We start from the raw sequence: 16,362 nt of genomic DNA, 5'->3' as shown, positions 1-16,362 counted from the left end.
GAGGAAGGTGGAGGACGATGGCCCTGGCTGCAGTCACTTTGGAGCCTGAATTGGGTGTTGAGAAGGCTGAGAGTTGACCTTGGACATTTGGTTGTGGGGGGCCCAGGGTCCTGGGAACCGACTGAGGAAATGGATTTGAGGGTGGATACAAGAGAAGACAGAGCTCTGATGGTGAGTCTTGTTGGATTAATGGAAGGCAGAAGGGCTGTCCTGAGGCCACTAGGAGAGACATCACTGAGGAACGGACATTAAATATGTCACAACACAGCTGTGTGGAGGTTGGGTGTGGAATGGATTCATGGCTCTGAGGGATGGGGGAGGTTTAGTGTGTGGCTACAGCTCAGAGTGAGGAGCCAAGCCTCCCGAACAGTAGGGGAACATGTATTCAGATCAGCCCTGCTTATGGAGGGGTGACTGACAACAGAATTTGTGTACATTTGTGGTGTACATGAGGAATTCACATGGGTAGATACTATGGAATGATTACTGAAAACCAGTTAATTTACCTACCTATCATGTAATATATCTAACTTGTGTGGGGAACATTGAATATCTCTCAGCAAATTTCAAGAACACAACCTTGTCTTGCTAACTGCAGTTCTATGTTGTACAGTAGATCCCAGAGTTCATTCATGTAGTAATGGAACTCTGTGCACTTCCAACCATCTCCCCATGCCTCTCACTACCCACCTCTTTACAATACTCATTCCACTCTATTTCTGTGAAGTTAACTTTCTAGAGGGCACATGGGGGGAGATCAAATAGTTTTGTTGTTGTTGTTGTTGTTGTTGTTGTTGTTGTTTTGCCTGTTCTGGAGATTGAACCCAGGGCTTTGTGCATCTGAGACAAGCACTCTACCAACTGAGCTATACTCCAGCCCCTCCAACAGTATTCTTATTTGTCACTTCCATGCTGCCCTCCAGGATCGTTGGTCAGCACAGTGGCAGGATTTCCCTGGTAGAAGGCTCAGTACCTTTCCCCTGAATGTTGATGGACACAGCACCTCACCTACACACCTGACACTCTGGTGGACACCACGTCTCACCTTGCTGCTGTCTTTCCTGTCGTGAACAGTGCTGCAGTGAACCTGGAGGTGCAGACGTCTTGTTGACTATGAATACTTTCCTTTAGATGCGCAGCAGGGAGTCGTATTGCTGCCCCACAGGTGAGTTTTACTCTACATTTTCAGAGGCGTCCTCCTGCACTTTTCCATGGTGGGGTTGCCAGGTTAGCTGATCTCCCACATAATCTGCCCAAGGTTGACTTGCCCCACATTCCTGCCAACACTGTTTTCTCTGGTCTTTTTCACATTAACCATCCAACACTTGTGGGGTAATATCTCCTTGTATTTTTGTGCATTTTACTGGTTAGTCATTATAAGTATAATTGACATATATGTTGGCCACTCTGTCTTCTCTAAAACTACATGTACTCATGTAGTTTGCCCAATTTTTAAAAATGATAAATTTTACTGTGCATGTTAATGTAGATAGTAGAACACCATAACATATAGAAAATGGTCACTAGAATATGACAAACTCACTTACCCATTGTCTCTCTTAAATACACATCATTCCCCCATGTGAAGAACACTAATCATGTAATTATGTGACAAAACTCCTATTCAGAATACAGAACCTCTAACATGTCAGTATATTATACCTGAGATTTCCTTAACTGCTCACCCCATTTCCTATCTGGTAGGTTTTTACCCACAGCCATGGGTAGATGAATTTTTATATGAATCCCATGTTCTGTGAAGTCAATTTCTTCCTTTAAGAGATTCCCAGCCCTGGCAGAGCTAGTCTTCCCAAGGCTAGGGGCCACCTTGACTATCTCCAAACTGCAAATAACAAGCACATCTAACAAATATAGAGTCCAGTGATTAACAGGTGTCAAATAGACTTATTCAGACAAAAACTGAAGGCCACACAGAAGAGTTTGGAAAACACTTGTGGTCACATAGTACCTTCTTCCTTTTTTTTTAAATAGAATTCATCTGTTCCTCTTTCCCACATCTTGATCCGAACACTCTTCTATGCAGCTCTAGGTGCCTAGGGCTTCCTAGGTGACCTGAGGACAGGGAGAAAGAACCAACAGGGAGGGAAATCTCTCTCAAAGGAAGCATGTTTACAGTAGAGCTCACTCTTTTTGAAGGTGGTTACACCTAATTGCTCCTAGATCTGCCTCGGCATGATGTCCCTGTTTGCCGTCCATACCTACAACCGTGTTTTACCTGGATTATTCCAGAAACTGCCTTGTTCTTCTGAGTTCCAGTGTTCTGTGTTTACCATATCCACTTGTATGAAGTGGATTTAGTCTTTGCTGAGATTGGTATTGAGTTTGCTTTTCTGCAAAGGAATTTCCTGTTCTTTCTTTTGAAGGGGTGGAGTTCACAGCTGCCTGTGCCTCACTCTGCTCTTTCATGGAGTTTTGGAAGGGCTCACGATTCCTTGTAAAAATGGATGCCCTTCCTACTGGGTGTGGTGTGTCCCACAAACATTTTAATTAGAAGCTTGGTGTCCAGTGTGGCAATGTTAAGAGGTGGTGGGACTTGTATGAGATGACCCTGGTGGAGGTTGACAGGTCACTGGGTCTTTGTCCACTGAAATAATAAATGTATTTCTCATGAGACTCTCACTAGTTCTCATGAAGCAGTTGATATAAAAGAGAGGATTGGCCTCAGTCTGCTCTCTAGTTTTCAAACTCTCCATGTGATCTCACACACACACATTCCTCTCATGATGCCCACCACCTCCTTATGATACACCATGGGGCCACACAAGAACTGAGCCAACGTGGGTGGACATGAAACTGTGAACTATGATCTCTCTCTGTAAAATATACAATGTCTTAGGTTTTGACATAGAAGAGGACAATAGGCTAATAAAGTGGTCTTTCTGCTATATCCATATGATGCATAGACTCTTCCCTCGGGATCAGGAGGTGTCAACTGCACACAGCCTCCTTGATTCTGATTTCAGCCTCCTCAGATCATCTCTTCCTTACTATGATCTACAATCTTATTCTGTATTTTAAATAATAAAGCTTTGGGGCATCAATATCATCTACCTGTTCTTCTGACATCCACATGGTCACACTACACCTGGGACTTTTACCTGGCCAACCAGTACAATCTGGAAATAAGGCAATGAGACTTCCCAGGGCACAATATCTGGACCCTGGTCATTAGAGTGGGACAAGTTTAGAGTTGGCTTTAGCATTGTATCACAAGAAGGATTTTTTTAAGAAAAAAATAAATTATCCAGAGTGTTGACAATATCCTTGGTGGAGTGAGCATAACACTGTGATAAGAGCCCTTAGATGGCCTGTCCCTCACTTCCCATTTGATAGCCTTATAACTCACTCTCATGACCCCTCTCCTTATAGGCTGAGGATCTGGGGACTCCTCAGGCACAGCTCTTCCCATGGTAGAACACTTACCTAGCATATGTAAGGCACTTAGTTCAATTCTCAGCACCACATTTAAACAAATAAATAAAATAGAGGTCCACTGACAACTAAAATAATATTTTCAAATTTTAAAAAAAGAAGAATATGAATAATCAGTGCTAGAGAGGATGTGGAGAATATGAAACACTTTTGGTGAGACTGTAAATTAGTGCCTCCACTATTAAAACCAGTATGGAGGTTCTCCAAAATACTAGGCATGGAGCCACCATATGATGGTGCTCTACAACTCTTCAATATGTATCCTGAAAAATTTAATTATCTTTCCACAGTTATACATGCATAACCATGTTTATAGCAGCACAATTCACAGTGGCCAATCTATGGAACCAGCCTTGGTGTCTATCAATGAATGAATAAAGAACATATGGCTTACATACACAAGGCTATTTTTCCAGCCATTAAAATAAAATGGATGGAATGAGATGCAATCAAATTAAGCAAAAGAAGTCAAACTGAAATCAAGGGTCATATTTTTTCTCTTTCATGTGAAAATGATGAAAAGGGAAAAGAAATGTGTAGGTAGATCTCCAAAAATTAAAGGCAGATTAGTAGAGAAAAGGGACCAAGGGATGGTAGTGTATTAGAAGTGCTGGGGACAGACAATGGGCAAATTATATTTTAATTCTCTGTATTGTGTGAATATGTAATATGTAATATGTAACAACAAATCTCATCAGTATGTACAACTATAATGCTCCTGTAACATGGGAAAAAACATGATTGATAGGGCTTTGATTGTTGAAAGAAACATGGTTACGGTGTATCCTGTCGTGGTACCCTGTATCCTTCTTCCCTTGGTGTTTCAAGATATATCTAAAGTTCTCTCTCCTTCTCTCTGCTTATATCTTACATCCCTCTTGGGAAACTTCCTTCTCAGTTCTGGAACAGCTCCAGATCTGCTCTCAGGGTCCTCTGGGTCTCTTCGCTGGTAATTCCATTTGACCACACATTACCTTGAGGGGTTACTTAAGTCTTTTAGTAGTTCTTTCAATATTATAAAGACTTTTTTTTAAAATGCTATTTTTTTTATTGGTTGTTCAAAACATTATAAAGCTCTTGACATATCATATTTCATGCATTAGATTCAAGTTGGTTATGAACTCCCATTTTACCCCAAATACAGATTGCAGAATCACATCGGTTACACATCCACATTTTTACATAATGCCCTATTAGTAACTGTTGTATTCTGCTACCTTTCCTATCCTCAACTATCCCCCCTCCCCTCCCCTCCCATCTTCTCTCTCTACCCATCTACTGTAATTCATTTCTCTCCTTGTTTATTTTCCCATTCCCCTCACAATCTCTTATATGTAATTTTGTATAACAATGAGGGTCTCCCTCCATTACCATGCAATTTCCCTTTTCTCTCCCTTTGCCTCCCACCTCATGTCTCTGTTTAATGTTAATCTTTTCTTCCTGCTCTTCCTCCCTGTTCTGTTCTTAGTTGCTCTCATTATATCAAAGAAGACATTTGGTATTTGTTTTTTAGGGATTGGCTAGCTTCACTAAGCATAATCTGCTCTAGTGACATCCATTTCCCTGCAAATTCTATGATTTTGTCATTTTTTAGTGCTGTGTAATGCTCCATGGTGTATAAATGCCACATTTTTTTTATCCATTCATCTATTGAAGGGCATCTGGGTTGGTTCCACAGTCACACTCCATTGTGAATTGTGCTGCTGTGAACATCGATGTGGCAGTATCCCTGTAGTACGCTCTTTTAAGGTCTTCAGGAAATAGTCCGAGAAGGGCAATAGCTGGGTCAAATGGTGGTTCCATTCCCAGCTTTCCCAGAAATCTCCATACTGCTTTCCAAATTGGCTACACCAGTTTGCAGTCCCACCAGCAATGTACAAGAGTACCCTTTTCGCCACATCCTCGCCAGCACTTGTTGTTGTTTGACTTCATAATGGCTGCCAATCTTACTGGAGTGAGATGGTATCTTAGGGTGGTTTTGATTTGCATTTCTCTGACTGCTAGAGATGGTGAGCATTTTTTCATGTACTTGTTGATTGATTGTATGTCCTCCTCTGAGAAGTGTCTGTTCAGGTCCTTGGCCCATTTGTTGATTGGGTTATTTGTTATCTTATTGTCTAATCTGTTAGGGACACAAAACCACCTTCATCATGGATGGTTTTTATTACTTTATTTTTTATTCATCTTTGAATGGTCAGTATCACACATTCTTTGTTCACATTTTGATTTTTTGATTGAAAACTGGATCTAGAAATATACCAATTGTATAGAACTAGTGTCATAATGAGAATATTTGACCAATGTTTTCCATATTTAATATATCATATTCATTAGCCAATATGAATATATCATATTCATTAGCTAACACAGGCATAAAAGCAGGCATACATATGAAATACAGGCATATAATTTTAAAAATGAATCAACAAATGAGAAATAAAACAACAGAAAGCAGATTTTATGCCAAAGGATTTGCCATTGTTGAAATAGGTGTTTAAATATAAATTCATATTACATATAATTTTCTAGAATATTTGATGCATAATAAACAAAATCCAAGTGATATGTATGCACAGACACATGTATGTTTATATATTCAATACATGTGCACATTTTTAAAATAAAGGTGCATTTGGATTTTGATGTTTTAGTGAATTTTGACATTTTTATTTCTTTTGTATGTACAGATATTTTTCAAGCTCAGAATCCAGAACCAGGGACAAAGGGCAAGCCAAGTCTTGAGATCTTTGGCAGAATGTCATTGTAGTACTAAGGGAAACCAATAGAGCTATAAAGTCTAAACAGTTACCACTTGTCCTTATTTCTCATTAGGGAATAGCCAATAGTCCATTCTTGAAGAAAAGATACATAGAACCTCTTGATCTGCAAAAGATAAAGTGACCCAAATTATATGCAGGCCGCTTTAGGAAGCTTTACATTGCTGTGACAAAGGCACCCAACAAGGATTACCTAGAGGAGGAAAGTTTTTTGGGCTCATGGTCTCAGAAGGCTCATGTCATTCTTCTGGGCCCAAGGTGAGGAAGAGCATCTTGGGGAGATGGCATGGTAGAGGGTACCTGCTCCCCTCAAGGCAGACAGGAAGCAGAATGGGAAGACAGGAAGAAGCCACAAGGAAAGATGCCCTCTTCCAGTGCTCACACCCAGTGACATGTCTCCCCCAGTGACCCCACACCTGACTACAGTTCCAACGGATCAGTCCATTCAAACTACTATGGATGGGTAAAGTTACAACTGTCACAATGGGGTCATTTCAGCTCCAAATATCTCAAAATTAACATCAGGACCATGACCTGCTTACCAGGGATGCATGAGGCCATGTAGTTCTCACAGTAGGGCCAGTTCATCTGGCTTGTCTCTAGTTTGGCCAGACACTGGGACCAGCATGTTCCTGGATATTTTTAGCCCTTTGACAATAGAGGCCAGACTGACACACTCCACCAAGGACTGATTGATCCAAATCCTGGCAGGCAGCCCAGAGTTCCAGATCATCCTGCCCAGCAGGTCACTGTGGCTGGCTTCAGGGATTCCACCCACTCCAGGAACTCCAAGTGTTCTATTCTCTCCTGCAGGTTTGAAAGCTAGAATTGACCCTATGGATTACACACATTTGCTGGATATCTCACTTCTGCTCTGCAATCTGCTGTTTATGATCAGCTTATGTCTTCTAGAACTCTGCCTTTTATATCAACTGCTGCTATACCACAGAGCCAAGTGCTTCATGCAGTTCTGGTTAAGCAGGTCATCTTTGGATACCTCCAAGAGGCACTGGCCCCTTCAAGACTCCATGAAAAATAATGGATGAGATCTTCATGTATGTCTCCCCTGGGATCTGGTTACAGGACACCCAAGTCCTCATAAGTGCAACTCAGGTCTTTTCCAGTGCTGGGGAACATGTACCCTGTCCCCAAGACTCCAAGCCCTAATGTTTCCACACTGTGCCCTTCAGCACATGCTGCAAGTATCCCATCCTGTTGGTTACTCTCCTTCCTGGTGACAAGCTCCATCTCCAAGACATGGAAGTAATGACACCATCAGATGTCACAATCAGGAGCACTCACCCTGGGTGTGGTCTGCACTCTCCATACACCAGCCTGCCTGAGATGAGGAGACAGGGCTACCAGATAGGCGTGGATCCAAGTCCCAGCCTCTCCCCAAAGAAGATGGGAATGGAGAAAGAGGGGAAAAGAGGCAGAATTAGTAAGATTTGGGGTAATTAGTCAGGGAAGCCTGGAGTCCAGTGAGATGCACAAACCCTCTGTATGTCCCTCATGGATCACACCTCACTATTTCCTCTGTTAGCCCCCATGAATTATGGAACAGCAGCAGCCTCTCCCAAACTCTTCAACACTTGTTCTGAAGTTACTAACAAGGAACTCATAATTGCATTAGTAATTAGCAAGTGTGGAGAAAGTTTTTCAGCCTTGTCCTGGGCTCCCCAGGCCTGCACTGTCATTGTCTCTCCAGGTGAAGTGATAATTGCAGCCCTGAGGGGAAGTGAGGTCACAGGAGCACAGACCTTTATCTCAGGGCCCAGCTGCCTCCCTCCCTCCATGCTGGCTGTCAGGACCTCACACTGAGCCCAGCACCTTGCACACAAGAAGCACAGTGAGTATTTTCAATATCAGTCTTTTGTTTCAGAAGAGATAGCAAGAAAATTGATCAAAATTCTGCTAAAGTCTGCAGAGGAAATAAACAAATTCTGGGGTAGAAAGAGATTTGGTGGGAAGGCAGACAAAAGAGGAATAATTCTTTCACTATGATCGCAGTAGTAAAAGAGAGTGTCCCCTGACTTGGTGCCAACTCCTTGTGGCTCCTAAAGTTATAACAAAATTATTACTGAAGACGTTTTTAGGTGAAGAAAAAATTCATTAAGAGAGTTCTGATTTGGAAGGTGTTGAAGGTCTCTAGTTAGCAACTAATCTGCGTTTCTTGTTACTTTAGAAAATCATAGAACATATTTGAACTGCTACAATGGCTGTGGGTTTAAGCCATTCCTGCCTATAGTGAAGATGAGGATGGAAATGTAAGGACCACCTCCTCTTGTGCAGAAGCCCAGACCTGGGACTGTTTCTGGAATAAAAGCTGTTTTTTCCAACTCTACATTACAATCCACCTAGTGCAGATAGGAATTGTGTCTCCTCTGAATCCGTCTGCTGGGATGGCTGTGGCTAGAATTCTCTCCCTGCTGGACATACAGACTGTAACATTATAATGATGAGAACTTTTCCTGTGTAGTAATGTTACAATACTTATCATAATCTCAGGATATTTTTCTTTTTATTTCAATTCATGCAAAGTGGTAGAATTCATAGCCTCCAACTTCTACTGATGCATCTCTTGTATTGAAATGTCCTCCACAAATACTGTTTCATTACTAAGAGTTTCACCAATGTATCTATCAATGCACAGACACTTTTAGCCTGAAATCGGTGAGGACTTCATTTTTATTTTAAACTAATTTGTCATGTTCCATTGTTTAGGAACAAAGTATATTTCCTAATAGTTCACTTATATATTACACTATTCTTTTATTCCTAAAATAACAATATGAGCAATAGAAAGTCCAGTGGTCCATTTTCAGAATAAATATTATGCTTTAAAACTATTGTGACTTTGGATGTAAAAAAGGAAGCTGAGGAGAGAGCACAGTGAACAGTCACAAGCATAAAACACAGACATGTAAAAATTGATGTGTTTGTACTGTTTAATATGTGTTTTGTTTTCTAAAACCATAGAAATAGTTTTTGTTATTATAAAAAAAATGGCCATGACTGATCTTTAAACTTTAGGTCAGAAATCCACCGAGACCTGATTTATTGAATGGTGTGGATAGTGACTGAGGTTCTTTATCCAACATGACTACAATATATCAGTTCATTCTGAAATAGTACATGCTAAATTCTTCCTAAGCATTCGGTCTCATTTTTTATTGCTCCTCCCAATTTAGCATCACCTCATCAATTCTTATTTTCCTATAAAGTACATTGTTAATTCTCCCCATCAACATGTACATCTTGATGTCTTTTTAATCCCACAAGTACTTTCAATGAAAATTAATCTTGGTGTCAAAAACTATTTTAAGATGGGGATAACACTATGTAGCTCAGGCTGGATTCAAACTTGTGGGTTTCAGTGATCATTCTTCCTCAGCTCTGCAGGTAGTAGGGAAGGTGCTCACCACGATACTTGGGCACAGCTATTATTAAGGAGTCATTTTTCTGAGGGGAACCATTCTTGCCATAATATAAAGGACAATGTTTTGAATTACGGAATGGGCCCCACAAATGTGGCAATAGGACTGATGCTTTTATCACAGAATGCTGTTGGAATTCTGGGAAATTTCTCTGTACTTTATCATCATTTGGTGCTTTCCTGCAGTGGGTGCACATTAAGGTCCACAGATTTGATTCTTGGGCACCTTATGGTAGCCAACTCTTTGGTCATTCTCGCTAGAGGAATTCCCCACACAATGATTGCTTTTGGGCTGAGATACTTCTTCAGTATTTCTGGATGCCATGTTATTTTGTATATTCAGCGGGTGGGCAGGAGTGTGTCCATTTTCATCACCTGCCTCTTGAGCATCTTCCAGAACATCACCATCAGCCCCATGAACTCCTGTTGGAAGGATCTCAAAGGAAAAGCTCCCAAGTACATTGGCTTCTCCATTTCCCTCTGCTGGATCCTGTACATGGTGGTGAATTCCATTTTTCCTCTCTATATACACAGCAAATGGAACAGTGTAAACACAACAGAGAAAAGGGATTATGGGTACTGTTTTACTGTAGGTCGTGAAAAATTCACAGATTCATTATATGCAGCATTGTTTGTATTTCCTGAGGTTGTCTTTTCCGTGCTCATAATCTGGTCCAGTGGCTCCATGGTTCTCCTTCTGTACAGGCACAAGCAGAGGGTTCAGCACATTCATAGCATCAAAGTTTCCCCCAGATCTTGCCCTGAGTCCAGAGCCACCCAGAGAATCCTTGTCCTGGTGGGAACCTTTGTGACTTTCCACACCCTCTCCTCCCTATTAAGTCTTTATATTGCTCTGTTTTCAAACCACGTTTGGTGGGAGGTGAACATTAATGACCTAATTTCACTGTGTTTTCCCACTGTCAGCCCCTTTCTTCTCATGACCCATGAATTCACGGTATCCAAACTATCCAGACTCTGCTTTGTCTGCATAAAAAATTTAACAAATCCTGCTGAGTACTGTGGAAAAATCTATTTTCTCCAAATCTTGGGAGACCCAGAGAGGAGGATCACAAATGAAAGGCCAGCCTCGACAATGTAATCCCTATCTCAAGAATAATAAACAAGAAATGCTGTAGATGAAGCTCAGGAGCAAAGCAATCCTGGTCTTCATTGCCAGTTCCAAATACAATTAAAAACTGCCTAATTGTATCAAAATTACATCAGTTGCATATTTTTACACAAATGTTTAAGTATTTACACTCAAAACATCAACAGAAAAATGGATGGAAGTGTCACTTGTCTTTCTATTGAAAACCCTAAAGAGCACTGGAGTCCTTAGCTGGCTGACTGTGGGACCCACATAGTTGTGGTGGAGGGGAACAGAGCTGGTGGTCCTCACCCTATGCACAGCATGATGTAGACAGCCATCCTAGTTCCTGTTCCTGGAGGCACATGGAATGGATGAGTTCTTCAGTCCTTCCAGGTCAGTTGAATCACTAGTCGACCAAGTGCTGCACTCCTGGAAATTTTCTCTGGAGTAAATGCAGTGGAGAAATGAGTAGTGCACCTTGTTCATGGATAATTCTTCTTACTATGATCAGTAAGTTTATAGCTTCCAAGAAAGTTTGTTCCAAACTGTTAATTTTTGACTAGTTGTGAAAACAGAGCTTGGAAGGACAGATTTAGCATCAAATTCTGGAATAAAGGGGAAAGTTTTTTTTTCTGCACAATGAAATGAAGATAATATTTCTCAGGGACAAGGAACAGGCAGGCTTATTCAGAATTCTCCTGAAAGGGTTTGTTTTCCTGTGTGTAGGGATCCTTGGGTGGGATGCAAACTCCTTTCCTGTGCAGCATCCACCTGGGCCACTCCACACAGCCCAGACTGTGGTTGGCGGGAGAAAGGGGAGCTGCCTGGAGCAAAGCACCCCTTCTGCCTGCCTACCTCCAGGAGGAAAGGCCTAGTTCCTCATGAAGGAATCAAACCTCTCCTTCTGGGCTCTACATAACAGTAGCAGTATAACTTCACGCTTCCACATTTTGTTAAAAAAATACACAGATATTTTTACATATAATAGATAAATGGTCACATCCTCACCTACCCTTTTCCCCCCTATATTCTGGGAATTGGACTCAGTGGCACTTAAACCCAGAGCCACGTCCGTAGAACTTAGTTACTTTGTAAAAGTTTTACACAGTGTCTCACTGAGTTGCTGAAGGCCTTGATAAGTTGCTGAGACTGGCTTTGAACTTGGGATCCTCCTGCCTCAGCTGCCACTGGGTTTACAGGCATACACCACCACTCCTGGCCTCACCTTCAATCTTAAAATGCAGCACTAACCCCTCTCTAAATCACAATACCTTTATGTATTGGGGCGGGTTTGTGTTCATATGAGAACCAATTCATTTGTAAATAATGGAGTTGCTGGTGCAGGTAGGGACACAGGAAAGGTCAGAGCAGGTCCCCTAGGTGGAGAACTGAGCTCAGAGCAGTACTGTTTGAATGACAGTCCAGTGGGGACCATTTACTGTCATCTCAGGGCAAACTGCCACATCTTCCCAGGGCCAAATATTCCTGAGTACCAGCATGAGGATCAGGACACCCATTCCCACAGGTCAACTAGTGGCACACAGTGGAAAATACGTTTCCTGTGTCACTTCAGGCTGTCCCTGGAGGGCAGATACACTTGTGTGGACTCACTGTCCACCTGTCCTGACATCTAAGTTAGGGTTGTGCTGGTCGGTGACTACTGCTGTACTGCACAGGTCCATTGCAGCTGGGAGGTGGCTTTGTCTTGGACTGGCATTTGCTCTGTGGCCAAAGCTCTGCAGGATGCTGATCCTGGCAGTCCTGGAGCTGCTAAGGGATGTAGGGATGTGTGATGATGTTTTTTTTTTGGGGGGGGGGCACACAGGGTAGTGGTTAACAATGTTATCAGGGAAGTGCCCATTACAGCACCTGCTAAGCACTTTTATCATGAATGCAGTTGGAGTGCTGTCCAATGCTCCTAGTCATCTGTTCATGCCCTGAAGAGGTTTTGCTCCTTTAGTCACTTAGTGTACTGAATGATACTCCTTATCAATAGTGAATGTACCTTTCACTTCCAAGGTAAGAGCCATTTGGTTTTGATGCATTATACATCTTTACGTTAATACTTCAGCTTTTAAAGCAATCTGTATTTAAAGAACGATCGAGCATATGCTAGAGTTCAATATACCCCTACTCCCTGCACATAGTCTCCATAACTGTGACATCTGGAATATGTGTGATCTGTGTTACAGCATCAAACTGTGTGTAGATTATTCTGAGCTGAAGTCCATTGCTTACTTTGGAGTTCACTCTTTGTTGTAACTGCATATAAAATTGGAAAAATGTGTGTTATGGACCCATCTTTGCCATATCCTACTGAAGTTTCAGGGCCCTAAAAATCCACCGTGCTTTACCGTCCATCCTTCCCTTCTGCAGTCCTCTGACACCCACTGACCCTCTCATGGGGTGTCTGTAATTGCCCATAGAGAAGAGTTCTGCAGGGTGGCCTTTTAGATTGCCTTCGTGCATTTAGAAACCTGCAGTTTTAGGTTCCTCCTTGTGTTTCAATGGCAGGATAGCTCATTGCTCTTCACCACTGGATGATATCCTCTAGTCTGGACAACCACAGAAATTGCTCCAGGAGCCTGTTGAAGACCTCCTTGAGGGTTTCTTCCTCTGTTGTTTCCTTAGGATGAAGCTGCTATAAACACTGATGTACATGTCTGTCTGTGTGGACTAAATTGTCAACTTCTTAGCCAACACAGAATGAGTTGCATTAATGGAAGAGGGTGGAACATGGGATGGAAGGTTTAACATTTGCCTGTGAAAGAAAAAAAATCCCTTTCCTTCCAATTCTCTAGGCAGCTTTCTTCTTATATTGCAAACACACAGCTACAATTTGAAAATATGCCTTTTGAATTTTATATGTATACATATACATTGTTTCATAGCTTGAATCCATTTTTTTGTTTTTTATATGTTATAATTGGTTATACATTACAGTAGAATGCATTTATGCACTTTGATATACATAAATAGAGAATAGTTTCTCATTTTTCTCTTTCTGCGTGTTGCAGAATCACATCAGTCATGCGGGCATATATTAACATAAGGTAATAATGCCTGATTTTTTTTCTACTATCCTTCCTATCACACCTCCTCTCCTCCCTTCACACCCCTCTATATAATCAAAAGGAACTCTAGTGCTGAGGTTGTGCTCAGTGGTGCTTGCCTTGTGCATATAAGGCACTGGGTTTCATCCTCAGCACCACATAAAAATAAACAAACAAAATAAAGATAATGTGCTCATGTATAACTTAAAAATATTCTTTTTTTAAAGAAGTAACTATTTTCTTCCCAAGTCGGATCCCCTTATTGTGAATTAGCATTCACATATCATAGAAAACATTTGGCCTTTGTTTTGGGGATTGGCTTATCTTGCTTAGCATAGTATTCTCCAACTCCATCCATTTATTGGCAAATGCCATAATTTCCTTCTCCTTTAATCCTGAGTAATATTCCATTGTGTATATATACCACAATTTTTTACCCATTCATCTGTTGAAGGGCACCTAGATTAGTTCCATAGTTTAGATCTTGTGAAGTGAGATGCTATAAACATTGATGTGGCTGCATTACTATAGTATGCTGATTTTAAGTCCTTTGAGTGTAAACTGAGGAGTGGGATAGCTGGATCAAATGGTGGTTCCATTACAAGTTTTTTGAGGAATCTCCATATCACTTTGTGTAGTGGCTGCACCAATTTGCAACATGGCTTGAATTCTGTACTCCCCAAATTCGTATATTGAAAAGTCTTAAGCCCTACTTCTCAATGTACAGCAGAAAGTGACATTATCTGACCTGGGTAAGGACAGAGGTGATTAGAAATGGGAGGATGGGGTCCTACTGGTGGTGAGCCTGCTCTTCCTTGTGAGCTGGTGACAGGCACCTGGATCCCTGTGTCTCCATGTGTTCTCACCTTAGATACAAGCAGTGGAGGAACACAACCACAGCCTAAATCCATGAGCCTAAGACATCTTTCCTACTTAAGGAGTTTTCCTCTAGTGTTTGTCACAGAAAAAAAGGACTAACACACTTTCTTCACCTTCTCTCACCTCTGTGACTTCCTCCACGGGGATCAATATCCATGCTCATTCAAATGACCTCAACCCAGTATCCATGACCCCTATGGCCCTCCTTGGAAATCTCAGCCACAAACCTTTTGTGGGATACTATACTATATCCCCATCTGCTCCTGCACTTTTCCTCTGGGGCCTTCACTCTGTTCAGCCCAACAGTCTTCCCAACCTCCCTGAGTCACCAAGAGCTACCATTATGCCTCCTTGTCCCATAATCCTTCAAACTCAGGTCTTGGCTCCTGTCTCCACCCTCAGCTTCTCTACTGTACTTCTAACAACTCCCAGGACCTCAATTTATCAACAGACATAAACACACACACACACACACACACACACACATTTTAAACTTTTTGACACACTTTTTTTCTTTTTTTTGGGGGGGGGTGGTACTTAAGTATTGCTCAGGGGCATGTGACTACTGAGCCACATACTCAGCCCTGTGTTTTGTCTTTTATATAGACACAGGGTCTCACTGAGTTGCTTAGCACTTCACTTTGCTGAGGCTCGATTTGAATTTGGGATCACCCTCCCTTACCTTCCCTAGTCACTAAGATGATAATTCGGTGCCACCGTGCCCAGCTTGACACAATTTTTTTAAAAAAAATAAATTTTAGTTGTAGATGGACACAATATTTTTGCATATTTATCTGCTTTTTAACGTGGTGTCAGTGCCATATGCATGCCAGGCAAGGGCTCTACCAGTGGACCACAATCCCAGCCCTTGACACACTTTTGAGACTCTGGCTAGACGATAAACATTTTCTTTACTTGAGCAACTGATTAAGTCCACATTTAAACAGTATCTCTATCTGGGCTCTCACGCACATGGCTATTAGTCAACTGACCAAATTTCCCAAGAGCTAGGTGCAGACAACTAGGCACGGTCCCTCAATTCCTGAGCCCATGAAATTATTCCAACCAGTCACTGCACACAGCGCCTGGGAGCCCTGACAATCCCACCTCCTCACTGAAGCCATCCCACTGACTGCTACCTGATGTCTGAGAGCATCTCCTGTGTGGCCCACCTGCCTTTGCAGCTGTACATGGGGAAGATTTCTGCAGTTCTTCTGTCCATGTGTCTGTGTGTTTGTCTTTCCATCCAAATAGTCTTTAAATGAAGGGATGATTTAAATGCACTTTTTCCCTTGGGTCTTTTATCCCTGGGGATTTTAACTGTCCTTAAAGTTTTCCACCTCTGTCTTTCAGACACTTGAGCTCATGGTCTCCGCCTCCCCACTGTATCCTTTGTCCCCAGGACTGCTGCACCCATAGGATCTGAGACCCCAACTGTCTCATCCCCTTAATTTCTGTGCACACTTTGCTCTTTGGTTCCTTAAACCCCCCACTGCACTCAAGATGCACCAGCCCCTGTAGCCCATGTGCCCTTTCTTCCACATCCATGTCCCTATTACTGTACTCCCCACAGTGCCCAGCCACGAGCCCCCGCACATCACCTAACCCATAGGACTTCCATTTGCTCTCACAGAGGAACTCAAGCAGACCTCAGCTCAGGTCAGCTCTCTCACC

General features: G+C 42.1%; 1 protein-coding gene across 1 annotated transcript; it reads left to right on the top strand.

Annotated features, from left to right (window-relative positions):
* The first annotated feature begins 9,745 nt into the window (after positions 1-9,745).
* Positions 9,746-16,107, top strand: LOC124107766 (vomeronasal type-1 receptor 4-like). The gene is made up of 2 exons (XM_046465973.1): positions 9,746-10,621; positions 16,042-16,107. The coding sequence occupies exons 1-2, from the start codon at positions 9,746-9,748 to the stop codon at positions 16,105-16,107; spliced, it is 942 nt and encodes a 313-aa protein (XP_046321929.1).
* The last annotated feature ends 255 nt before the right edge of the window (positions 16,108-16,362 follow it).

The sequence above is a fragment of the Marmota monax genome, unplaced genomic scaffold, assembly GCF_021218885.2.
Source record: "Marmota monax isolate L192 unplaced genomic scaffold, Marmota_monax_Labrador192_F-V1.1 WCK01_AAM20220418_F8-fsc00160, whole genome shotgun sequence".
Classification (NCBI taxonomy): Eukaryota; Metazoa; Chordata; class Mammalia; order Rodentia; family Sciuridae; genus Marmota; species Marmota monax.
Note: the sequence above shows the minus strand (reverse complement) of the source record. Positions and strands in the feature narration are given on the sequence as shown.

Bases quoted from the DNA above. Each gene is read 5' to 3' on its own strand.
- LOC124107766 (XM_046465973.1), top strand. From the start codon at position 9,746: ATGGGCCCCACAAATGTGGCAATAGGACTGATGCTTTTATCACAGAAT. The intron at 10,622-16,041 runs GTATCCAAACTA...TCTGTCTTTCAG, and splicing joins TCATGACCCATGAATTCACG to ACACTTGAGCTCATGGTCTC.